Source organism: Mesoplodon bidens, assembly GCF_964165515.1.
Source record: "Mesoplodon bidens genome assembly, chromosome: 3".
NCBI classification, from domain to species: Eukaryota; Metazoa; Chordata; class Mammalia; order Artiodactyla; family Ziphiidae; genus Mesoplodon; species Mesoplodon bidens.
Window position 1 is genome coordinate 54,604,484 of NC_138178.1, and position 26,820 is coordinate 54,631,303.

Below are 26,820 nucleotides of genomic sequence, written 5' to 3' on the forward strand. Positions count from 1 at the left end.
TTGCCCAAGGTCACACAGCCTTAAAGTGGTAGAAATGCTGAGGGTCCCAGCTCCCTTAGAATGTCAGGGCTGGATGGGGAGTGGAGGAGGTATGGTGTGCTGCAGGGGGGATGAGGGCACCTCAGAGCCCCCTCCAGGAGTGTGCCTGGCTGCTAGGGCCTCTGGGCCAGTCAGTGGCATCCCTGTGGACATCAGCCAGCTTGGGGGACCTTTGGCTGCACTGCCTGGTAAAGGGAGAGAAGGACTGTGCCATTTTCCTCGCTGGGATGCAGATAGGAGTGGGGGTTCTATCAGGTGCTAAGCCTTTCAAGCAGGTACAGGGTTCTGCTTGGGGCAGACATCACTTGAGCAGGCCCTTGAAGAATGTGCAGCAATGGATCACTGGGGTGCGCGGGAGGGAATTCTGCGCAGAGGACCCAGCATAGGCAAAGGCTCAGAGGCCAGAGTGCGGTGTGTGTCTGTTGTGGCCAGAAAGAGGATGCATGGATTGAGATGCATGGAAGAGATGAGACTGAAGTTGATTTCACTGGTGCTCTCCAGGGCCTCCATGCTCTCCTTCAGGCTCTTGGCTGTTTGCCAACACAAACCAGGCCACTATCCCAGGCTTCCACCAAGAGAAAGGGAGTCAGAACTGGTAGGGATCGCTACAGATCACTTTTTCACCCTCCCCTGATTCTACAGTGGAACTGAGGCCCCCAAGGGGGATGTTTCCTGCTGTTAGAAAGTGGCAGTGTGGGTACTAAACCCCAGCTTCCCTAAGCTTACGCCTGAACTGCCAGATCTTTTGCTGAACCTGGATCATGGTGGGTTTCGTCCAAGAGTTTAAGGAAAGGAATGCTCAGGACACAGTTGCTTCCCGGAGATGTTTGAGATCTGAGAGGGATTCTTCCAGCAGGACCCTCTCCTCCCCTATAGGAAAGGCAGACCCTTCTGGGGGTGAGGAAGGGTGGCGCCATCAATGGGGACCACACTTGGAAGGAGATGTTTTCCCCTCTCCCCTGAAGTATTGACATGAAGCTCCCCGTGTCTGCATACACCTCTTCCCTGCCATTTACCTGAGCTTGTGGTTTGGTTTTCCAGGGGACAAATGAGTCTCAATTGGGGCAACATCTTATATAGTTCAAAAGCCCTGAAGAGACTTAATGATTTGTGTGTCACTTATTCATTCAGCAAATATATGCCAGGGCCTGAATTTAGGGATATAGTAGTTAACAAGTCAGACAAAAATCTCTCCCTTCATGGGCTTATATTATAATGGGGGAAGCAGACAATAAAGCTAATAAATATGTAAATATAGCATAGGCCAGTGGTGAGGGTGGTGTGGAGAAAAGCAGTGCAGGGAGGTGGGTAGGGAGGGTGTTTCCTTGGTTGGGGCTTCACTGGCTCAGAGAGCCCTGAACGAAGGAAGCCCCACCACCCCCAGGTCTTTGGCCGCCAGAATTTACTCTCTGACCCTTTGTTTTGGAGGAATAATAGTGATGATGACGATGGTACTATTTGCCAGATACCATGCTAGGAGCTTTTCACATACTTATATTGAATCATTACAATAACCCTGCAGGGCAGCTCATGTCCCCATTTTGCAGATGAGGAAACTGAGGCACAGAAAAATTAAGTAACCTAAGTCACACAGCCAGGAAATGGTTCAGCCACAGGGCAGCAGCTCTGAGGTCCATAGGTTGCATCTGTGGGGCCTCAGAAAGCCCCAAACCCTCTCCTGTATCTGGAAAGCCACATAGAATTTATCTGGAAAAAACAAATTGATGGCAGGCTTCTCTGTCACTTTAATGCATCCTAGCCTTCCCTGCCAAGACACTGGCGACCTGTCCCTGGATACACAGAGGGGCTGGGTCTGGGCATTTGCAGTGGACCAAATGTGCAGGATGTAGGCTCAGCAGCAATAAAACCTCAAATTACATGCCCTGTACTGATTGTGCAAAGGGCCAGCCGATATTGGGTTGCCCAAAAAGTTCATTCGGGTTTTTTGGTAAGATGTTACAGGAATCCCAAACGAACTTTTTGGCCAGCCCAATATTTGTCCCTTGTGCTTGTGTATCTAAGCCTTTCTGAAGGGGGGACAGGCATCTGTCAGCTTGGCGATTTTCAGTGTCACTCATGGAAGCAGAGTTTTGTGGATTCCTCCATGTGCTCAGCTTTGGGCCCACTGTGAAGTGTGGGTGGGTTGGCAAGTGTCAGGTGTGGCCAGAGCCCCCAAGGAGCTTGAGGTCCAGCCAAAGAGACCGGACATCCTTATAAGCCAAGAGCAGTCAGGATGACGGCAGCATGGGGTTCTGGTGAGATGAGCCCTGGACCACGTCGTCAGGCCTGAGTCCCCCTGGCCTGGCCACCAACCCTCTGAGCCCACCGCTGGCCATGGCAAGGGACTGGAAGCGGGGCTTGGACGTTCCTTCTAGTCTGAGACTGAGATGAAGGTGCAGCGACAAGGATGAGAGGAGTGCAGAGACCACAGAGAAGGCAATCAGAGAGGGCCCCACAACCAGGAGGCGAAAGCTGGTTAGGATTTGGGGATGAGGAGAGAAGAGGTGGAGGGACGAGGACAAAGAAGCCGGGTGAACACGCGCCTCTGGCCTCGCCCGGGCCTGACGCAGTGAGTGGCCCTGTAAATCCTGGCTGCCTTCTTCACTGATGGAGCCATGGGAAAGGTGGTTATCGACTCCAGTGAGAATGAATTGCATTCCCTTCCTCAAGAACAGCAATAGCAGTCAGGAAAACTGTATGATGGGGCACCTCTGAGAGGGGAGGGGCACACACCTGGCTCCTGTGGATGGTCTTGCCCACGGTCTCCCAGCTTTAGGGTTCTGCTGAGTCCTGGTCACGTGGACATGAGGTGCGTTGGAAGGAGAAGTAGCCTGTCTGGGGAAGTCTCCAACATTAAGAAAGAGGAGAAGCATCCACCCACCATTCTGAGCTGGAAGACCCCCTGCCTAGGAGACATTCAGGTCAGGGAGGGGCTGTTCCCCGATCCTCCTTACACAGTGTCGGGGGTCCTCCGCCCTCAACCTGCACCCCTTTTTGTCCCCACAGTGCTTCCTCTGGAGAGGCAGCTCATGAGGCTGCCCGCCGAAGCCACGTTGGGAGGATGAAGGAGCCGATCCAGAGGAGAGTACACATCAGGGCCAGAAATCACATGTGTAAAGGGGCTCCGGCTGGGAATAATGCTATAGTGTCACCTCCACACAGGAGGGACAGTTCACGGAGCCTGGGGCAGGCACATTGGCACGTGTTAACTTGGGGGAGGCTCAGGCCCTGGCTTCCTTGTCCACTTTGTCTCAAAATCTCTGAGGCCCAAAAGTCAGGGTCAGGATTCCAGCACTCTTAACTCTTAATCCTTGTGACCCATCCAGAAGGCTCCTCCAAGAAACAGATTTAGAGTCAATAGGGCAGGGGGTCAAAGGTCAGGAGTTGGAGGCTGGCAGATAGGGACAGGCACCTGGAGAGACAAAGGTGGCCTGGTGCCTCTGGTGAGAAGTCCAGGGGTTCTGGACCAAGGGAGGCTGATATGTCAGTTGCAACCTTTTTTTTTTTTTTTTTTTTTTACAGTATTTTGTTTTAAAGTCTTTATTGAACTTGTTACAATATGGCTTCTGTTTTATGCTTTGGTTTTTTGGCCACAAGGCATGTGAGATCTTAACTCCCCGACCAGGGATCCAACCTGCACCCCCTGCACTGGAAGGTGAAGTCTTAACCACTGGACCGCCAGGTCCCTGAGGCGTCCTCCCAACGTGGTTCCGGCGGGCAGCCTCATGGAGCTGCCTCTCCAGAGGAAGCACTGTGTGGACCAAAAGGGGTGCAGGATGAGGGCGGAGGACCCCCGACACTGTGTAAGGAGGATCGGGGAACAGCCTCTCCCTGGCCTGAATGTCTCCTAGGCAGTTCAGTTCTCTGAGGGCCCGCTGTGCCCACTGAGTGTGTAAAACTGTTGTGGGCCCAGGCCTGCCCTTGGCCTGGTGGGGAGGCAGACCAGGCCTCAGGGAAGGGTGCAGGTGGGGTGGTTCGCAGCCCTGCTGGAGAAGGGGGCAGAGGGAAGAGCCATTCTTCTGGCTGGGGACACTGGGGACGGGCCTGGGTACCATGTCGGGTAGCCTCTCCATGTGTCGGGGCTTCTAGCTGTCAGGAGCATATGTTAGAGGAGATGCCAGGGCCTGGGTGAGAGGTCAGTGGAGGCTGAAAGGGTTGGATGCAGGATTCCTGACTCTGTCTGGCTTGATGTGACAGGGGTACAGCTGGGGTCTTCACAGCCTTCCTAGGGCTCAGTAATGGTAGCAGGAGTGCTAGGGTGTGTCTGGTGTGTCTTGGTTGTCAGAGCACTCATCTACCTGTTTCCTGGTGGTTGTCACTCACCCCTGGAGAGGGGAGGAGAGCAGGGAGGAGGAGTACTACTTATAGGTAGAGGCAGGTGCAGAGGAGGGCAGCAAGTCACCTTAGGTCACACAGCACATTATTGGTGACTGGAGCCTTGGTCTCATCTCCTGGACAAGCACTTGCAAGGAAACATGGACTTGCAAGTTGGACTTGCATCTTAGGGGTGATAGGATGCTAATGCCAGATTCATTCATTCATTTACTCATTGAATGATTCATTTGTTCAGTAAGTATTAAGGGCTTACTGTGTGCTGGCACTGTGCTAGGTGATGGGGACAGCAGAACCCATGGCAGACATGGTCCCAGCCCTCTTGGAACTGGTAGTCTGGTGGGGGAAAACAGACATTAAATAGAGTAGCTCACAAATAGTTCATTCCCACTGTCACAGTTGGAGAGCATGTGGGCGTCAGAGGGGCCCTCTCGTCCAGAAGTCCTCCCAAGGAAGTGGCATTTTTGTGGGAGCCAGTGAAAAAAGGCAGTGTTTCCAGGAAGAGAGGACAGCATGGGAAAGGAAGGGACAGCTCGTCCCCAGAGAGACCACGCAGAAAATTAGTGTTTTCTTTTGTTGCCCCATCACATGCTGAAAACTGTGGAGGGAACTGGGTTCATGGGTTGGAGGCTGGCTTCCCCCAGGCCTGCTCAGATGTGCTGAGGGCCAGAGACCAGGGTGAACTGCCAGGGCGGTCTGACAGTGAGTTTGGGGGTGGGGGGTAGGTCAGAAGCCTTCAGCCCTGTTCTGAAGGAAGGAGGGAACAGAACCCAGGCACTCAGGATTCCTCAGGGACTTGGAAAATAATCCTCAGACACAGGTGGCTGCCCAGCAGAGGGAGCAACAGGAACAGACTTAGAGACAGGATGTTGTCTGGCATTTCTGAGAAGCAGTGCCGGGCCATGCAGGGCCTCATAGGCCCAAGGTTTAGAAGTTTGATCCAAGAGCAGTGGGAAGCTGGGAAGAGTTTTAGGTGGGGGACAGACGGATCTAGACATGGTGTTTTACTACGTTCATTTCAGCAGCTGCAGAGTGGAAGAGGAGGGGGTCAGAGTGGGGCTGCGGCCCCAGCCGACTGGTCACCAGAGCCAGCAAAGGTCCTTCCACCCCGCAGACCAGCTGTCCTGGCCGGGAGGTAGGGAGGCTGTGCGAGGTGGGCCGGGCAGCCAGCTGGTGCCTCACAGGTTTCCTCTCCCTCCTGGCAGGTGGGCAGGGTGGCCCCACATTGGTCTGCGGGCGCAGGGCACGAGCAGGCTGTGCGACTGCTCTTGGAACACGAGGCTGCTGTGGATGATGAGGATGCGGTACGGGTCCCCTCACTCAGGCATGTCTGTGTGTGCATGTCCGTCTTCCTGTCTGTCTTAGGGTGGGGCAGGGGCATCAGAACTCATTCTGGGTCTATGAGCCAGCTGTCATTGCTGAGGTTGTCACTGATACACAGATGAACAGGTGCAGGCTGGGTAGGGGGTCAGAGTCTTCAGGGGCCGATGACACTGTACCAATCCCACTTTCCCTTTGCACAGTCATAAAGATTTCTTCATTTTCAAGGGCCTTTCAGTTCTCAGCCTTTTCAGTCCCTTGTGATGTCATGTGAGCAGGGAGAGATATGGGCTGTAGAACAGGTAATTGGGTGGGTTGACAAAGGCCTCATTAGTAAAGTCATCGGGAGGGAGGTCTCTCATGATATGCCACAGGGCTCTGCCCTGGCAAACACTAACCCACAACCTGAATAAAGACTAACAGTCTTACTTAACAAATTGGCAGGGAGCACACTGCTAAGAGAGAGAACAGAATAATAACAAGGTCTACAAATTTATCTACATATTTATCGGGTTTGGATAAAGAGCTGAATCTGACAACGGCATTTGACAGGGATACATTTTTTAAAAATTATAAACTTCTCTGCAGAAACTTAGCTTCCATGGAAATACTTTTCTTTGTCCTGACTTCTCTTTGCTCTGAGGCCCCACCATGAAGGGGGCTTGATTACAAGTCAGGGCTGGGGGTGGGGCAGCAACACCTGCCTCCCCACTCCCTCACCCCATCTCCTCCCTGCTCCTGCTTAGGCCTCACTTAGAGATGACCCTGGAAGGAGAGTGTCTGGTTTCCTTAGTCTGAGTGTCCCAATAAACCACTGGAACTTCTTGCATCAGCCTTTTGCCCACAAAGACCCTCACTGTTGGGACTTCCCTGGCGGCATAGTGGTTAAGAATCCACCTGCCAATGCAGGGGACACAGGTTCGAGCCCTGGTCCGGGAAGATCCCACATGCCGCGGAGCAACTAAGCCCATGTGCCGCAACTACTGAGCCTGTGCTCTGTAGCCCGTGGGCCACAACTACTGAGCCTATGTGCCACAACTACTGAAGCCCGTACGCCTGGAGCCCGTGCTCCACAACAAGAGAAGCCACTGCAATGAGAAGCCCGCGCTCTGCAATGAAGAGTAGCCCCCGCTCGCCGCAACCAGAGAAAGCCCACGTGCAGCAAGGAAGACCCAACGCAGCCAAAAATAAATAAATTAATTAAAAAAAAAAAAAGACCCTTACTATCACCACATGCTCTGTTATTTCTTCCTTGAGGGACTGAGTGAGACAAGAAGATATGAGGGAGAATAGTAAGAGAGGGTGCTTACAAATTTTCTCTCTTTCCTTTGCAAACAGCAATAAATACATTTTGAAAAATAAGAAGGCTGGTAGGCATGCCTACTTTAATAGCAGGAGGGTAGAGGAGACACTGGAGAAGGGAAATCCTGTTGTTGGGGGGAAGGTCTCTAGTGAAAAGCCACAGGGCTCTGTCCTAGATAGTTCCTGGAACTAGGACAGTGAGGTATCTTGGGGTTCCCACTGGCAAGAGGCTCTGTCTGCCATGACTCTCCTCCCCCAGCCTTGAGCCTTGACCCTTTTCATTCCCAAGCTCCTGTGGGCTTCTCCCCTTGGACTCTGACCTTCGTCATCCAGCCAGCCCACAGTTACTGATATTCTACCAGTGGCTGAGCTCTGAGCCAGTGCTGGGTCTCCTGGCCTCTTTGGTTCTAGCTGAGACCAACTCTGGTCCCCATTTGAGGTGCTATGGTGGGTCCAGCACCTTCCCAAGGTTTCAGAAGGAAGGGCTTAAATTCTTGTGGTCACTCTTGGCTCTTCCAGCTTCTGCTTGGTTTTTGCCGTCCTCTTGAAATTTTGCACATAGTCCTTTGTCTCTACCTTGGCATCACCCCTAACATGGATCACAGTCCTTCTCCCCACTTTCCATAGAGACCCCATTCACACACTTTGATGTGGGGCAGGCTTTCCAAAATAAGAGATGGAGGGGATTTACATTACACACAAAAACAATGTAAAAATCCTAAAATCTTGTCTTTGACATTCCTATTCTTTATTATTTTCTTTCCTTTACCATATGCTTTCTTTTTTTCTTTATTTTAAATTTATTTTTTAAATTGAAGTATAGTTGATTTACAATGTTGTGTTAATTTCTGCTGTACAGCAAAGTGACTCAGTTATACATATACATACATTCTTTTTTATACTATTTTCCATTATGGTTTATCCCAGGGCACTAAATATAGTTCCCTGTGCTATACAGTAGGACCTTGTCCATCTATTCTATATGTAATAGTTTGTATCTACTAACCCCAAACTCCCAGCCCCTCCCTCCCTCCTCCCCCCTCCCCCTTGGCAACCACAAGTTTGTTCTCTATGCCATTCCTGTTCTTTAAAGTCCCTTGGTCCTTTCCTTGTCTTGGGCTTGGCCTCTTTCCCTGCCCCACTTTCAATGCTGTCCTTGTCTGCACCGTCCCCACCCTGCCTCCAAATTCCTGACATGATGCCCAGTCAGTTCTTTCTGGGTTTCACCTTTCATCCCAACCACTTGTCACAGCTTTTACCCAAACCCAGTTCTGTCCCTAAGAGGGATTCTGGTGCCAAACACTAAGACCCCTTTTCCTGGTACCCCCCCAGAAGCTCTTTGTGGAGCCAAGTGGGGAAGTGGTTGTGACTAGGGTGCTCTGCACAGGTGCTGGGGTGAGGCACTCTTTCCCCCAGAGGTCCAGACTGTGAAATTGAGGCTGATTCAGGACTAGGCCAACCCTGTTCTTCTGGCAGCTTAGAGTGTGCTGGGGATGAGGACACATCAGGGGACACTGATCCTTTAGCCCTTCCTGAGGTGGGCTCTGCATTTCTGCTCCCAGCTGGACTTGGGAGCATTTTCCCACTGCAAGCCTGCTTCTTATGCTTGTGGGGAGATTCTGTGGCCCATCAGTACCAGGTCACCCTGTGGGCTCATTCCATGAATGACAGGCCGTTGGCCTCACCAGGGGACCCAGAGCCACACATGACGCTGTTTCGGTGGGAAAATATGTTCTGGTCCTTGAACGCCCAACTAGAGACAAACTTTGGGGCTGCCCAAAGCTGAGGGAAGCCAGTGCAGCCTGTAGGCAGAAGGTGGTGATGATCTCCCAGGCCTCTGTTCTGCTCAGACCCTGCCGCATCCCGCCACACTCAAGGAAAGACAGAGAAAAACCACTTCTAAGAGGGTGGCTGGCTGTCAGTGCATCCTGGGAGGTGAGTTTGGAGGCCTGGGGGTGCTCTTCACATAGAAGGAAAGACTCAGTAGAGGTGGGGATGAAGCCTGCCCTCAGATGCAGAGCCCCACGAAGGTGGAGGTCAGTGCAGGGGCTCTGGTGACCTGGAAACACTGCGCAGATGTTGAGGAAGAGCATCCTGCAAATAGGATCTGGGCTGCCATCAGAAGAAGGCCTAGATGTATTTTCAGTTGCTCCAAAGGGCCAGTAGGGTGGAAAGCACAGGGATGCAGATTTCAGTTCCACATGAGGAGGGGCTTTTCACGGTGAGAAGTGTTTGACAGTGCAGTGGTTGTCTTGTGCAGCGGCGAGATGCCATCCCTTCATGTGCACAGACCTAAGCCAACTGCCTGGAGGATGTTCCGCAGGAGATTCAAACAGTTGATTCTCAAACGCCAGTCCAGGATGAGGTCTTCACCAGTCACAGAAAATCAGAAAATTAGAACAGCAGTGTATGTTTCATGAAGCTGTATTTGGAAAGAGTATACTCTGAGATCAGCTCCTTTCACATTTTTTGTGGTAAAACGGTCCATCTTTATGAACTGGTAGTGAGAGGAGATGGCAGCTCTTTTATTTTTAAGGTTTATTTGGTATCCCCACAAAAGTTTGCAGTTGTTGGGAGAGTAAATCCTCAGAGTTATCACAGGGAAAAAATCTTTTTCCGTTTTTTCTTTTCTTTCTTTCTTTGTATCTATGTGAGAAGATAGCTGTTAGCTGAACCTACTGTGGTGATCATTTCACAATATATGTAAATCAAACGATCATGCTGTATGCCTTAAACTTATACTGTGATGTATGTCAATTATTTGTCAGTAAAACTCGGGCGGGGGGAAGTTTGCAATAGTTTATCAGCCTCTGTTTAAAACAGTTTCCTGGACTCTAAATTCCTAAAGCCCAGAGCTCCCCGGCCTGGGTGGCACTCAAGGTCCCTTATGGTTGAACGATTGTGCAAAGCACACTTGGGCCCAGGTGGCAGAGCCATGCCCCCTCATAGTCTCCTCCCTTCCCCCGCCATGTCCTCTCCCCGAGTTTGGGATGAATGCGCTTCTCCTGTCTGCCTGGTTCAGCCACTTACGGATCCTCCAGATCCTGGTCAACTCCGGGGCCAAGATCCACTGTAAGAACAAGGTAAGGCCTCAGCTGGCAGCCCCCTTGCCCTCTCTCTACCTCCTGCTGCACAGGGCTGCCCCCACCTCTGCTGCCTGTCCCCATCACTGCCCCTTCTGTCTCCTCATGTGCCTCTGCCTGCCCCAGCTTGCCTCGACCCTCTGAGAGCTGTCCTGAACCCCCACCTGAGCTCAGCCTTGGGAAGCTGGGACCCTCACTACTTCCACTGGGGCTGGGAGAAGGGCCTGGGGACGCCTCTTTCATCAGCACTGAAAGCCCCTGGCTTCTGATCCCCCTACTGTTTACCACTCTGTGATGTTGGGACAGTCCCCAGCCCTCTGGCCAGCCTCTTGTTCACAAAGGGGAATTAAAGTAACACCCTCAGAAGATTACATGAGAAGGAGGTAGGGCCTTCTCCCTCCCACAGGGCCCCGGCTCCCTTGCGGTCAGTATGGCCAGGTAGAAGGAGCAAAGCACCATTTACCAAACTCTGGGACCTTGGGCAAATTATTTTACCACCCTGAGCCTCAGTTTTCCCATTTGGAAATAGGGGTGCCAGTACCCATCTCTGAGCCGAGGCAGAAGTAAGTGTGGTGCTGTGTCTCAAGTACCTGGCCCAGTGCCTGGCACGTTAGCGACCCTGGCAGTCCCCTGTTGCTCACTGGTGTGTGCTATGGTTTGAGGGAGGAGAGCCCCAGGGAGTCAAGAGTGCCCAGAATCCCTGAACTGGTGTCTCAACTTTTAGGGAGTTGGTGGCCCTTATGAAAATGCAAACATTTCTGGGCCAAATACCTTCAGCCAGGAGTTCTCAACCTTGGTCCTTAGAGAGACAGAATTTGGGGATCCATGAACTTTGAAGGGAAAACAAGGACCTTTTTTTTTTAAACTGCCCTCTGCTTAAAATTTTAGCATTTCTTTCCATGATGAATGCAGGTAGAATTAATATTACCTGTGACATTGCCTCTAAGACAAAATGTAGCTCTTTTCATATCACATTACAGTTTTTGCAGTTATCTCAAAATACTGTTTATGCTCATCATTACTTTGAAATCATGGCGGTAGTTATTAGACCTTTCACTAGATCTTGTTGTTTAATGGATCAATAAAGCACATATGCTACTAGATAAAAAATTTGGGTTTTAATATTTTGATAATTCTATTTCAATATCACTGTTTTTCTTTTCTGGTAGGCAGAATGCTGTCCGCCCCCAGATGTCCATATCCCTATCCCTAGAACCTGTGAACTCTAGAACCTAACGTGGCAAAAGGAATTTTTCTGATGTGATTAAGTTAAGGACCTTGAGATGGGGAGACTATTCTGGATTATCCACATGTGCCCACATGTCCTTTTAGGGGAAAGAAGGAGGGAGGCAGGAGAGTCAGAGAAGGAGATGTGATTGAAGGAAGCAAAGGTTGGAGTAATGTGACCCACAAGCCAGGGAATGCAGGTAGCCTCTAGAAGCTGGAAAGGCCAGGAAATGGATTCTCCTAGAAACTCCAGAAGAGAAGCAGCCCTCCCAGCCCATTTTAGACTTTTGACCTCCAGAACTGTAAGATAATAGATGGGTGTTCATCAGACACCAAAAAGGGCCATGGCACACAGGAGGTCTGCCCTATACCATTGTTTGGATCTTGTTGGCAGTGGTAGAAATGTCTGACAGCTCTCAGTGAAGGATACCCCTAGGTTATGGGCCACAGGATCCAAGCCCAGAGTGTGGGATCCAAGCCCAGTTTCAAGCTGAGGGCCCTCCTGTCCAGTCCTGCCTGTCTAGCTTAGCCTTAGAGAGAGTCTCAGTGGTCTTGGAGAATCCAGTAGCTGTTGCGATGAAATTTGCTATCAACACAGAATGAGCCTCAGTGTTCTAGAATGAGGGAGGTGAGGTCTTAAGTGTGTGTGGAGGGCAGTGCTCTGAGTAGTGGATCTTCTAGTTAAGCAGGTCCACTCCATATTAGTTTTCTGTTTTTGGTAACAAACCACTCTAAAATGTAGTGGCTTAAAGTAACATTGATTTATGGTTTTTCATAGTATCATAGGCTGGTCAGTTCCTCTGGCCTTGCCTGGGCTCACTTATGAGGACACAGTCAGCACATGTCTGGGGCCTCTGCAGGAAGAGGGAACGTCGCAGATGGTGTGGCCAGTGTCTCCAGGTGGTAGCTGACATTCATGGAGACTTCCTTCTGTGACAGCCCCAGGACATCAAAAGAACAAGAGTAGAAGTAGCAAGGTTTCTTGAGATATTACCTCTACCGCATTCTACTGGTCAAATCCCATCACAGGGTCAGCCTCGTTTCAGGGGGAGGAAAATATCGGATTCCTCCTCTTGATGTTAAGAGTAGCACAGTCCTGTTGCTTGATCTTGGGACAGTTTCTCAGTCCATCCTGTTTTTCATGACCTTGCCACTTCTGAAGAGTACTGGTCAAGTATTTTGTAGAATATCCTTCAATTTGGTTTTGTCTGATGTTTTTCTCATGATTAGATTGGGGTTATGGAATTTGGGGAAGAAGATCACAGAGGTCAAATGCCCTTCTCATTACCTCCTATCAGGGGGCATGTGATACCATTGTGATTCGTCACTGGTGACAGTCTCTTGATCCAGTTCTGACACCAATTCCGATGTGTGTTTTTTCCACATCACCAAGCAGTTAACTCAGTTCCCTGTGACACTGACGGGGAGTCCACAAATTTAACTCATTTCTGACACTCTTGGAGATAATGTCAGATTCTGCCGGTTAAGTGTTCAGTCCTACAAGACTGCCCACACTTTGGATGTCAATCACAAGCCCAGGTGGTTGCCTGGCTATATAATTGCCTGTAAATCAGAAGTTCCCACAACCCCCTCCCCAGGTTCGATTAATTGCTAGAGCGGCTCTCAGAACTCAGGTAACCGGTTTACTTACTATATTTCTGGTTTATTACAAAGGATATTAAGGATATGAATCATCAATGGCCAGATGAAGAGATGCATAGGGCAAGGTCCTGAACGCAGGTGCTTGTGTCCCCATGGAGTTTGGGACCTGGCACGTGGATGTGATCTGATTCACCAACCTGGAAGTTATCCAAGCCCTGTCCTTTTGGGTTTTTAATGGAGGCTTCATTACATAGACTTGATAGATTAAATTCTCAGCCCTTAGTCATTGACTGAACCTCCATCCCCTCTCCTCTCCTCAGAGGTGGGGAGGTGGGACTGGAAGTTCCAACCCTCTACTCACTGTTGGTTCCCCCGGCAACCAGCCCCCATCCTTTGGTTACTTAGGGGCTTCAAGTCACCTTGTTAACATCATAAAAGACACCTTTATCACAGTTACCATTTAGGAGATTCCTAGGGTTTTAGGAGCTCTGTGCCAGGAGCCAGGACAAAGACCAAATATATATTTCTTATTGTAAATCACAATATCAAGCTTGGTCACTTGGTTAAAGTGGTGTCGGCCAGGTTTCTCCACTGGAATGTTAGCACTTTTCCCTTTCCATACTCTATTGTTAGAAACTCTTTGTCGTTTTAATTTGCATTTCAATAATGACTAATGATGTCATATATTTTTTCATGTGCTTATTTGCCATTCCATATATCTTCTTTGGTGTGCAGATTATTTTTTAATTGGGATAATTTCTTACTGATGAGTTTTTAGAGTTCTTTGTAGATTTTGGATGTATTTCAAAATAAATTGCAGACATCAATGTACTTCCCTCTAAATATGTCAGCATGCATATTATTAACTAGAGTTCAAATGCTTTGTATACAATGAAATACAAGCTGAGTTTTTTAAAAAATCTTTATTTATTTATTATTATTTTTTTTATTTGGTTGCACCAGGTCTTAGTTGTGGCTAGCAGGCTCCTCAGTTGCGGCTCCAGGGCTCCTCATTTTAGCTGCGGCTCGCCAGCTCCTTAGTTGTGGCATGAGAACTCTTAGTTGCGGCCTGCATGTGAGATCTAGTTCCCTGACCAGGGATGGAATCTAGGCCCCCTGCATTGGGAGTGTGGAGTCTTATCCACTACACCACCAGGGAAGTCCCTACAGACTGAAATTTGACAAGTGCTACTCCTCTGTAACCCAAACCACTGTCAAGATGTAGAAGACTGTTCCATTGATTTTTATGACCCATTGATGGTTACAATCTATTTGGAAAAGTACTCCAAATAATCTACCTGTAATGCAAGGCCAGGGTAGAAGCTGTGGGCTATAAACATAGGATTTGCAAACCTCCCTCACTTAAATATTGCTTCTGGGGCTAAGAGACCTTCAATAAAGTGAAGCACAATAAGCCTGTATTATCCTAACTTGACCTATGAGGAAATGGGGGCTCAGAGAGGTATAGGTAACTTGCCGAAGACCACAGAGCTGATAAATGCTGGAGCTGGGATTTGAACTCTGGCATCCTGACTCCCACCATCCCCCGTGAGGCTAAGTGGGTCCTGCGGATGTCCCAGGGGCCTATCCCCATTTTCAGTGTGGTTTCCTTTGGAAAGCTGTTCTGATCCCAAACACTCATTGTTTGGGAGACAACCAGTGCGTGAGCAGGGCCTCCCTTCGCAGACTGCAGGGACCACCTTGGGCTTGTTTCCAGGACAGACTGACCTTACTGCACTGCGCAGCCCAAAAAAGCCATGTGCCAGTGCTGGCGTTCATAACAGAGGACCTGGAGGACGTGGCCCTGGACCACGCTGACAAGGTGAGTGTGGCCTCAAGGCTGTGTGTCCTTCCCATTGGGCTTGGGATTCCTGGGGCCTCTCCTGTACATCCCTTGAGTGCATCCCTTGAGCCATGGGTAGTGCAGACTGGACCCCACCTCAGGGAGTTGCTGGTCTAGAAGGGGCATTAGGGCACAGATGAGCAGGATGCCAGCAGCACATGGTCAGTTCCCTCAGAGAGACTCTGATATGGACTAGACAGGTTAGAGAAGGGAGACAGTGCTTTCTGCTTCCTGGAGGAGGTGGAATTTGGTAAATGAATAGATTTCATCAGTAAGATTAGAAAGCAAGGGGCATTCCAGATGGAGGAGAGACAATTGCTAGAGCTTTAGAGGAAAAGGGCTTTTGGTGTGTGAGTTCAGATGGGTTAGAATCTTGGGAATGAAGGCCTGAGAGGTTGTTAGGGGCCTTCATGGAGATCTCAACCCCCAACCTCAGGAATGGGTCCTTTATTCAGGAGCCACAGGAGGATTTCAGCTGGGGAGGGACCCGCCAAGTGGGGTCTTGTGGGGAAGATGGTCTGGGCTTTCCAGGCAGGGTGTATAGGGCAAGGTGGGGGAGAGTGTCTGGAGCACTGCAAGTGCCCCAGTGTGGTTGGGGAAACTGAGGCCAGGTGGGCAGGGCGAGGAAGATTCACTTTCTTCTCCTCCCCTGCCAGCTGGGAAGGACAGCGTTTCATCGGGCTGCAGAGCACGGGCAGCTGGATTCTCTGGACTTCCTTGTGGCCTCTGGCTGTGACCACAGTGTCAAAGACAAGGTACTGTGACCATGGGTCCCAGGGGCAGGGCCGGGCTCTGGGCTCCTGACCGGGGTGGTCACGGGCAGCTCACCTGTGTCTACTGCCAACTGCAGCGTGCTAGAGGGGCTGGTGGCCCAAAGACCAGCGTGTGTCTGATGCTCATGCAACAGGCATTTTTCAAGCACACACTATGGGCCAGCCATGTGCTCTGGGTGAAGAGCACAAAGATGCCCAAGTCACAGTTTCTTAATCAAGGAATTCAACCACAATCCTAGGAAAGAGCTGTGAGCCAATGTGGGGAGCCAGGATGGCAAATCTGATTGGTTGGTAGTGATGCCTGGAGTGTGTTTGAGCGGGGCTGTGATTCCACTGGGGATGTCTGTTGCTGGGGGGAATGGGGAGGAGTTGGGGGGCGGTAGCCACATGCCTGCTGGTTATTTGCTTTCTTTGTGTTTTAGTAATCTACTATGATTATGGCAAAAGTAGGATGAGACCGCTGAGGAGGGAGCAGTTCATTCAGGGTGGAGAGCTTATAAGCAGGAATTCACCTATCTGAGAATAGGTGAGGGGTTGGGACCCAAGGGGACTACCCTACAAATGACTTGTATCAATGGATCGTTGGGAATCATTAGGCAAATGTGTTGCAGCAAATTCTAAACAGTGCTTCCAACAAAGGGAAGAATTCCACTGTTAATTTTCTGATTAATATGCTTGGCTAGGATACAAGGAGTTCTGTTTACAAAGCTAGTGACAGAGCTCACAGACCAATGGATCACAGGATCTTAGATCAAGGGCCAGTTCAACCTTCTCATTTTACAGAAGTGGAAGCTGAGGCCCAGGGAAGGGGATACTTTAGCCAAGGTCACACAGCAAGACAAAGGTCGAGCTGGGTTTGGAACCAGCATCCTGATGCCCCCCTGTGCTCCTCCTTCATCAGGCTGCCTCCTGCGGCCCTGAGTCCTGGGGGTCTGCACCAAATCTGTCCACCCACACTCAGCCTTTCAGGATGAAAAGGCTAAGTCAGGTTCTGAGATTCAGATCAGGCTGATTTCCTTCATTTCAGAAACATGGGCGGAGCAGGTTGTGCTCTGTGCCAGGCCCTGAGCCAGGAACTGGGAGTACAGACAAGGGTAAAGGATGACCCTTGCCAGGACACATCTACCCAGGAGGCAAGAAAAAAAAAAAAATGATGTACTCAGGGCCCCAAGAGAGCAGGAGCACCAAACTAGAAAGCAAGAAAAGTTCAGCTTTGGTGAACTTACCCAGAATCTTGCAATCAGAAATTCTAGGAAGAAGTTTTTAAAATTACATGTCCCTGTTAAGTGTTGTATTTTCCAATGAGGAATGTTTTCATTTTGAATTTCATTTGGGGAGAGGGCACAGTAAGCTTTTCAAGGCTTTGGGCCACTGAAGGTCTGACTTGTGCTAGGACCCGCCAGCCTGTGTAGGGGGACAGACCTGTCAGAACAGATGACAACATACCTCACGCTGCAGGTGCTGTGGTAGGGAGGCATTGAGAGCCCGGAGAGAGTGATTAATTCCTCCGGAAATGTCAAGGAGAGGCTGACAGGGCCCCACAGAGGTGGAGAGGCTGGATGTCCCCACAGATGGAGGGGAGAGGCCAGGCCCAAGGCCAAGGCCTCCTTCCACCCAGCCCCCTGTCCTGCCTGGGCAGAGTGTGAGGGCCCTGGCAGGGGGTCCATGCCATCTGCAGCTTCAAAGGGCAGGAAGTAGATATTTATAATCCAGAAGGAAGAGGGAAGCCCTGCCCTGTTTCCACAGCTCTGCTAACTGGGGGCACGTGCCAGACCCCAACGTTCACACACTTCCTTCCGGTCTCTTTGAACACAGAGACTTAAGGCTGTGGCTACACCGCCCACAGCCTGACCCTTGCTTGCTGTGGCGAGCCGACCACGGAGCGGGTGGGAGAAGAGCCGAAAAAATCTGTGAGGGGATTTTTTAAACTTAATTTTGTTTATTAATATAATATAATGATGATCATAAAGGAAATGTAGATGTTTCCTCCTTGACCCTGTAAGATAGTTATAGCTGTTTATGTGTGTGTTTATCTATCATGGGAGCAGGGTATGTTTTTAACTACTTTAAGTACTGCTTTGGCTTCTGTATGTGTTCACATCCTCATTGGGCCCTTTATAGATATCTGTGCCTAAACTGAATGTCTCCTGGGGAAGGTACTGAGACAGGCCAGGGCAGAGGAAAGCACTTGACCCAGGAGGCCCCTGTGACTGGTTCACCTCGATCGTCCCCATGGCCTTCTGGGCATGATGCATGGCTGAAGCTGGGTCCTCCCTTCTGGATGCTTTTGTGGGTCCCTCCAGGGTCCTTGTCCTGGTCCCCCATCTGTGGTTCCTCTGTAGGGACATACCTTTTCTCGGGCTGGCCACATCCAGCTGCCTCTTCTTCCCTGGGGCCCCTTACCCTCCTGCAGCAAGATCCCTTTAAGGACGATCCCAAATAGGCTGCCCGCTGTGGGACCACTTCCAACACAAAGAACACTGTGCCCTTTGCCCGCCCAGTGGGGCCGCCTCTCTTGGCTCTGTCACTGTCACCTTTAGACTTCTCAAGGGTGAGGCTGCTCCCAATCCTCTGGTTCTCAAGTTCCAGGAGACACAGGTCAAGCTCTCCATCACGTTATGTATTATCATTGAACAAATATCTACTGAGTGTCTGTCATGTGCCCAGGCCCTATTCTAGGCACTTGGGGAAATTTCAGAGAACAAAATGGACAAAAATCCTTGCCCTTGTGATGCTTACGTTCCAGCCAATAAACAACAAGCATAGTATACAAGTGGATTGTAGAGGGTGTTAGGTGGTCAGTGCTATGGGGGAAAAGGAAAAGTGGAGCAGGATAAGGGGATCAGGAGAAGAGGAGATGGGAGTTGTGGTTTTCAGTACTGTGGTCACGGTGGGCTGCACTATTCAATGAGAAGCTGACATCTTGAGCAAAGGCACAGGAGGCGAGCGATTAGGCCATGTGGCTGCTGGGCGCAGCCTGAGCACAAGGAGAGTGTCTGGGGCTGTGGCCTGAGCAGAGGGAGGGGATGGATCTGGGGTCACCGAGTTGGGACTGGCTTTAGACTGGAGCGTGGAAAAATAGGGATTAAAAAAAAATTTTTTTTTAAGTAATATGTCCATCTTAAAGTGTAAGAAAAGAGACCAGAACTTGGCCCTTGAAAGTGCCCCTTGTTTTTGGTAGTTTTTGGCACAGTTCTCAGAGCAGGGTGGCATTGGCCCAGCGTGCAGTGTGCCCAGCGTGCACCAACTCGCTCTATAACCCTGGACATGTCTCCCCTCTCTAGATCTCAGCTCCAGCGGGTCCCCAGGGCCTGCAAGCCTCTGTGATTCCACTGACCCCTCAGGAGCCCTTCTCCCCGCAGGAGGGGAACACAGCCCTTCACCCGGCCGCCCTCTGGGGCCACCTGGCTGTGCTGCAGCGACTCATGGACGTCAGGCTGGACCTGGAGGAGAGGAATGCGGTGGAGGATGCAGAGGTGTGTGACACTGGCTTGCCCCCTGCCTTCCAGGAGCCCGCAGCCCGTGGTGCAGCCTGATTTCCCCTGGTAGGGGCTCTGAAGCCAGGAGTGTGCGTTCAAAGAAGGGGGAGGTCACTGTGGCCAGGATGGAGTAGGAGGGAATAGACCGAGCAGGGATGAGGCGGCTTGGAGGGCAAGGAGAACACGAGCAGAGCTGTGGCGGAGGGAGTGAATGCACCCTATGCCCCTCAAGGTGAGAATCAGGTGCGGGGCTCCGGGAACCACAGATCACCAGGTCATGTCTGCAGTAGCAGGGAGGGGAGAGCTCAAAGAGCCCTGGAGCCCTGGCGGAAGGGGTGTCCTCCGGTCTCGGGCTCTGGCCTCAGCGTCCTGCCATCCTCACACCGCTCCCCTGTGTTTCAGGAAGATCTGACTGCCCTGCACGCAGCTGCTGAAGGGATCCACCCCGACTGTGTGCAGCTCCTCCTCAGGGCCGGGAGTAGCGCAAATGTCCTCACCCAGGTAGCCGGGCCTCCTCACGACTGGTGTGTGCCCTCGGCTGCCTGCAGAGACGTGACTGTGTCAACTGTAGCAGCCACGATGATTCCTGAACATTGTGTGAACAAGGCTGTGAGGGAACAGGCTCAGGTTCTGGACTTGACTTCTCTACTGCTGAGCTCTGTGACTTTGGGCAAGTTACTTAATCTCTCTGAGCCTCATTTCTCAACTATAAATTGGAGGTGATATATACTTACTATTTTATATTGCTATGAAGCCTAAATACCTAGCATATTGCCTGGGACATAATAGGAGCTCAGTACCCATTAGTGTCTTATTGCTGGGCACGTGACAGTTCACAAAGCCCTTTCATAACTATTACCTCAGAAAAATTCCCCCCATTTTACAGATGAGAGAGGTTCAGTGACTTTCCCAGGTCACAAGTTGGTAAGAAGCAAAGCTGAGTCTGAAAAGTCTATTCCCCTGACTCCAGAGTTCATGGCCTGAAACGTTTGCCTTGCCCAGCGGGGTTAGGAGTGAGGTGTCCCCAACATGAGGCTCACACCGCAATTAGAGCTGGAGCCTGGTTGTGACTCTGGGACAGGCCTCTTTCTCCCTTACCATTGCACTCTGTGAGTTGACCATTAGAAATTCTCTGTGTCCTTGAAAAGGGGGTTGTGGCCTTTCTTTAGGTAGGAAGTTGGTGTTTTTGTTTTGTTTTGCTTTTTATTTTTAGATCAGTGACAAATATTCTTTCTTGGCTGGTTGAACGGCTGCAGAATCTGGAATTCTCTTTTTGTTCTAAATTTCAATAATGTAGCAAAAATAATATTAATAGTGAATAATATAAATAATAGCAAAAATAGTTTAAAAACAGAGGAATGAAAATGATATGCTAAAAATATTTAACACAAAAGAAGGCAGTCAAGGGGAAATAGGACAAAAAAAACAAGAGACATTCAGAAAAAAAATAGCAAAGGGAATTCCCTGGTGGTTCAGTGGTTAGGACTCTGCACTTTCACTGCCAAGGGCCCAGGTTTAATCCCTGGTCGGGGAACTAAGATTGACAAGCTGCACAGCTCGGCCGGAAAAAAGAAAAGAAAAGAAATAGCAAAATGGCAAATGTAAATATAATAATAATATAAATCGTAAATTCCCTTAAATGTGAATAATGCTTTATAAACCACAAAGCATTTAATTTGCTCCCCTGGAAGGTGTGGAGACTACTACCCCAGGGGCATAGCGGGGGACATTACAGCCAAGAGGGGGAAAGTAGCTATCCCAGGGCACCAGCCATGTCCTTCTGTTGCTGGTGAATTTAAGGTTCTTTCTTCATTGCAAAAGAATTTGGAGATGAAGTGATAGGTAAGAATCAGATTTATTTAGAGAGAAACACACTCCATAGAGTGTGGGCTATCTCGGAAGGCAAGAGGCAAGAGGCTTCGAAATATGGCATGGTTAGTTTTTATGGACTGGGTAATTTCATAGGAAAATGAGTGGGAGGATTATTCCAACTATTTTGAGGAGGGGGCAGGAGTTTCCAGAAATTGGGCCACTGCCCACTTTTTGGCCTTTTATAGTTAGCCTCAGAACTGTCATGGCGCTGGTGGGTGTCTCATTTAGCATGCTAAGGTATTACAGTGAGCATATAATGAGGCTCAAGGTCTACTGGAGGTCGAATCTTCTGCCATCTTGGACCTAGTTGGTTCTCATTAGTTTTCATCATGTACTGTGGCTATGTCATTCTTTTTTTTTTTTTTTTTTTCTTTTGTGGTACACGGACCTCTCACTGTTGTGGCCTCTCCCGTTGTGGAGCACAGGCTCCGGGCGTGCAGGCTCAGCGGCCATGGCTCACGGGCCCAGCCGCTGCGCGGCATGTGGGATCTTCCCAGACCGGGTCACGAACCCGTGTCCCCTGCATCGGCCCGCGGACTCTCAACCACTGCGCCACCAGGGAAGCCCATATGTCATTCTTTTAAAGGTTGTGCCCTGCCCCCTTCACTCCTGTTTCACTTCCATCAGCAAGGTGTTGCTCCTTAGTCAGAAAGGCCCTTTCTCTGTGCCCAGCACCAGGCACTGGGAGGGGGCACAGCCAGGTCATGCCATGGCCACCTCCCCAGCAGTAACAGCACGGGAGCTTAGAGACTCAGGGGGTTAGATCCAGCTGGTGGTCGTTGGTGGCTTGGAGCTGCCCACCTCACTGGGTCTCGTGCTCCAGCCTTGACTTGAGGTTTCTGGCAGAGGCCATGGTCTATTCTGACACTCCCACGTCTGGCAGTGTCGTGCAGCAGGGCCTCTGAGGAGGGGGCAAACCTAAAGTGATTGCATTTCCCACAGGGAGGTGGATGGATTCCCAGCCACCCTGTAAACTTGCTCAGACTCGACTTTGGGAGGGTGACCAACTCATCCTGGTCTGCCCCATACTGTCCTGATTTTAAAACAGAAAGTCTCACATCCAGGGAACCTTCAGTCCCAGGCAATCTGGGACAGTTGGTTACCTAGTGGGTCCTGCCTGAGATGAAGTCTCATCCAGGAAGAAGCCCTCCCTCTGGCCCTGCCAGGCTCCTCTGCGGATGTGCTTAGACCAGCTGCAGCTGGACAGTACATGCTGGGTGGGATTTGCCCTGTACAGGTAAACCTTACTGGTCTCCTCCTTGAAAACCATCTCCTCAGCGTCTATACTCCACGTGTCTTTACTGGCTAAGGAACTGTGAAGGCTTTGGCCTTTGTTCCGGAGTCTGTGACTGGAGGTGAGGAAAATCCTGAGGCCACAGTGAACTCCTTTTACTAGTCACTAGGCCTGAGCAAGTCATTGATTTCTCCTGTCTCAGGGTTTAATGGGAATAATAATCCCAGGGGGATTGTGAGCTGTAAATGGGATAATGAATCTCAAAGTGCTTTGTAAACCCTGCTGTGAGGGGTCTTTAGTATGCTGCATTGATGCCTGTTTCCCTCTAGAAAAAGCAGAGCTGCTTCTACTAAGCAGCCCTCGGTGGCTCTGAGGACATGGCCTGGGCCCTCATCCATGCAGGAGGCAGCACTGACATGGCTGATCATGTACGTGTGGGTCCTGGATGGAAGATGAGGAGGCGGGGGATAAACTGCCGAGTCTCCCAGGACCTCACTTCTCAAAATAGAAATGGAGAACAGATTAGTGGTGGCGGGGGGCTAGGGATGGGGGCGTGGGGCAGAGAAGGGAGGAGGGTGTGGTTATAAAAGGACTACACAAGGGACCCTTATGGTGATGGAACTGTGCTGCATCTTGACTATGTAAGGGATACACAAACCTACACGTGTGATAAAATTACATAGAACACACATGTATACAAATGACTACAAGTGAAACTGGGGAGATCTAAGTAAGATGGTGGGTATTATCAATGTCAGTGTTCTGGTTGGGATATTGTACTGTGGCTTTGTAAGATGTTACCATTGGAGTGGGGACAACAGAGCAGATGGGTGTTGAGGGTGGGAAGAAGGCTTTTCACCAGATGCCTTTTGTTCTTTTTGGTTCTTTAGGTTTCTATAAATAAAATGTAAAACAATGAAAAGCAATACTTGCTCTCTTGCCACTCCCCTTTCCTACCACATTCCCTCAGACTTATTTCCAGGACGATGGAGGCCATATCCAGCGTCCTTGGTTATTTTATCTCTGTGGCCTGCTGCTTCCTGGAGAGCCACCATTAGAGCTCTGATAAATTTCCTAGCCCATCCGAGTTGTGCACTTGAGCCAGTTTCCAATGTCTGCCCATTCACTCTCACAGTAGACCTTTTTTTTTTTTTTTTTTTTTTTGCGGTACGCGGGCCTCTCACTGTCGTGGCCTCTCCCGTTGTGGAGCACAGGCTCCGGACGCTCAGGCTCAGCGGCCATGGCTCACGGGCCCAGCCACTCCGCGGCATGTGGGATCCTCCCGGACCGGGGCATGAACCTGTGGCCCCTGCATTGGCAGGCGGACTCTGAACCACTGCACCACCAGGGAAGCCCTCACAGTAGACCTTCTTTTGGCCTGATTTTTATCTAGCAATGATCTGAGGACACTGCTGAAATTCTGTGGTAGTTTTACCTAGGTTTTTAAATTTTTCTAGATGTGTTTCAGAATACTTTTGTCATTTATTGCTATTTGGGTTTGGGATTACATTAAGCCTGTAAATAATATAAGAGAAAATCGTCATCTTTGTAATATTTTATTTTTTCACTACAAACATGTCTCGCCATTTCTTTATGTCTTCTTCTGTATCCCTCAGTGATGTTCTATGGTTTTTGTTTGCCTTTGTAATAGCCATTTCCAATTATACTCTTCATAGGTACTTTATATATTTTGGCCATCATTGCAAATAGACTATCTTTTTAAAATATGTAATTTCTTGTGGGCATTCAATACAGGAATGCTATTGACTTTGGTATTTTTATCTTCTATATGACTTTTCATTGATTTTGCTAGAGGTTTTTTTTTTTTTTTGGTGGAGGTATAATAACTATTTTGACCTGTGTAGATATACAGTCACGTTGCCTACTAGTAATCATATAGTTTAACTCTTCTTTTCCAATATCCATAAACTGTTTTTTTCTGGCCTAAACTAGTAATGGCAGTCATGGGAATTTTTGTTGTATGTGTGTGTGTTCTGTTCTGTCACCTTTTGGTACTCAACATGTGAGGGTGTTTTTCCACAGTAAGTATAGATCTATCCCATTGATTTTTCTGGCTTTGTACTATTCTACTAGATGTGTGTCACCATACACCTAGACAGAAGGATGCTGTGGCAGTATGTCCACTTTGTCATGTAGTCAGTGCTCACAGGGAACCACTGGAGATGGAGTCCTCCAGCCTTGAGTGAGGCCTTGGGTGAATGTTGGGTTTGGGTGAGACCTCTGTTCTGGTCCTGGCTGGCTCTCTCACTCATTCATTTCATACATAAATAGTTGTTGAGCACCTACCTAGATGCCAGGGGTAGAAAGTCCAGTAACACAGGGTCTCTATTAGTTATGTGTGCTTGGGTGTGTCATGTAAGTTTTTATAAACTTATTAAGTGTTCTCATTTGTAAGATTAAAGTACGAATAAGAATACCATTCCTATATACTTGCTAGGTTCATGTGTGGAGTAAGTGAGATAGCAGAGAATCTTAAGGTGTTGTTGCTAGAAGGGACCTCAGCAAGCATCACTTGCCAGATGAAGAGCAGCAGAGAAGCGAGATGACTTGCCCAAAGTCACGTAGTGAGTTCCTGGCATGGCAAGGTCTCAAACTTGGGATTTCAGGCTCCCACCCACCATGAGGATCAATTGTGGCCCAAGGGATTCAGGCTGTGGGCTGTAAATTCCTCAGGCCACTCATGTCATCTGAGAAGTGAGAAGGTCCAAACTCAGAAGCACTATCTATACAGTAAGTCCCCTACACATGAACCAGTTCCGTTCCGAGAGCACATTCATAAGTCCAATTTGTTCATAAGTCCAACAAAGTTTGCCTAGATACCCAACTAACACAATTGGCTACACAGTACTGTACTGTAATATGTTTATAATACTTTTCACACAAATAATACATAAAAAACAAACACAAAAAATAAAGAACATTTTTAATCTTACAGTACAGTACCTTGAAAAGTACAGTAGTACAGTACAACAGCTGGCATACAGGGGCTGGCATTGAGTGAACAGGCAAGAAGAGTTACTGACTGGAGGGGGGAGAGGAGGTGGGAGATGGTAGAGCTGAAGGATCATCAACAACAGGAGATGGACGGCAAGCTGCAATTTCACTCATGCCTGACGTTGATGGCACAGGTTCTGGTTCCTTGCTGGATTCAATTCTATCTACCCTCTTGAAAAAATGATTCAGTGATGTCTGGGTAGTAGCTCTTTTTTTCTCATCATAGATGACACAGCAGCTGAACGGCTGTTGCAACTTTCGTGTACCGTTCTGTGTTTGGGTCCTGTGCCTCAAAAACTAACAGTGCTTCCTCAAATAAAGAAAATCCACGTGCATTTCCTGCATCATGAGTCTCTTCGTTTCTTCAGTTACTTCTTCTTCCTCTTGTGTCTCTTTGTCCTTTATCTGAGCCTCCAGTTCCATCAGGTCTTCATCAGTAAGCTCCTTGTGTTGCATAGCAACAGTACCGTACAGTAAAGTACACAAAAGCACGACTAGTAGAGGATGCACGCATGTGACAATGTACGCCAGACATGTGAATTAATTTATGTGATCGGACACACGCACGCACGCTTGCATCTTTGAAAGTTCGCAACTTGAATGTTCGTACGTAGGGGACTTACTGTACTCCTCCCAACTCCCATCTTCTAGCACCAGCCTGCAGCTGGGCAGTCCTGGGAGGGACCCATTAACTGATCTGTGCGTCTCTACCCGCCCCCAGCAGGGCGCCTCTCCTGTGCACATGGCCGTGAGGCACAACTTCCCCATCCTGGTGCAGCTCCTCATCGACACCAGCAGTGACCTGGACGCCGTTGACAATGTAATTGGCTGCAGAAACCATCTGGGCCCCATGGAGCCTCTGGGCATCCTCCCAGGTTGGCAGGGCTTGACGGTGGTCTACTAGCCTGGCCCAGAATTAAGGAACTGCTCTTTCAGCTTGTCAAAAGTTGTTCGAATATTTGTTGAAGGTAGCATTATTTTATCAACCATTCCTCTATTTTGAACATTGAAGTATTTCCAAGTTTTTGTCATGACGTATAGAACACTGTGGTAAACATTTTGCTACATGCAACCTTTTCCTTTCATTGATTTTTTTTTTTCCCTTAGGGAAAATTCCCAGGGCAGGGGTGACTGGGTTAATCTTGTATAACAAGAGGCCTCTGAGTCCTGAAGTTGTGATCAATCAGGAACGTTTTAAAATCCCCATCCCCACAATCCACCCCCCAACCATACAATCCTCAGGGCCGCCACACACAACCACTAGTGGTGGAAAGTAATTTGACAGAATATAACATATACCTTTAAAATGGTCAGTATTTGCACGTCTGAGAGTTGAGCTTCAGAAATATATTAAGAGCTCATGCACCAAGATATTTGTTGTAGCAGTCTATCAGTTTTCATTTCAAAAAGGGCCCCAAATACTTAATAAGAGAGAAGTGCTTGGTTAAATTATGGTATAGGCATAGATAGGCTCTTATGGAGTTACAAAAAATGGTGTTTATAGGGCTTCCCTGGTGGTGTAGTGGTTGAGAGTCCGCCTGCCGATGCAGGGGACACGGGTTCGTGCCCCGGTCTGGGAGGATCCCACATGCCGCGGAGCGGCAGGGCCCGTGAGCCGTGGCCACTGAGCCTGCGCGTCCGGAGCCTGTGCTCCGCAACGGGAGAGGCCACATCAGTGAGAGGCCCGCGTACCGCCAAA

At 49.4% G+C, this 26,820-nt stretch overlaps 1 protein-coding gene across 1 annotated transcript in view; it reads left to right on the forward strand.

The window, feature by feature from the left end:
• ANKDD1A (ankyrin repeat and death domain containing 1A) overlaps positions 1-26,820 on the forward strand; it is a gene marked incomplete at both ends in the record, with an annotated part of 36,972 nt that overhangs the window by 2,099 nt on the left and 8,053 nt on the right. The window contains 11 exon segments of the mRNA XM_081228238.1: positions 3,046-3,063; positions 3,066-3,148; positions 5,577-5,675; positions 9,978-10,076; positions 14,623-14,727; positions 15,405-15,503; positions 18,884-18,982; positions 19,403-19,501; positions 22,436-22,456; positions 22,460-22,534; positions 25,843-25,941. Coding sequence (XP_081084364.1) covers positions 3,046-3,063; positions 3,066-3,148; positions 5,577-5,675; positions 9,978-10,076; positions 14,623-14,727; positions 15,405-15,503; positions 18,884-18,982; positions 19,403-19,501; positions 22,436-22,456; positions 22,460-22,534; positions 25,843-25,941 — 896 coding nt within the window.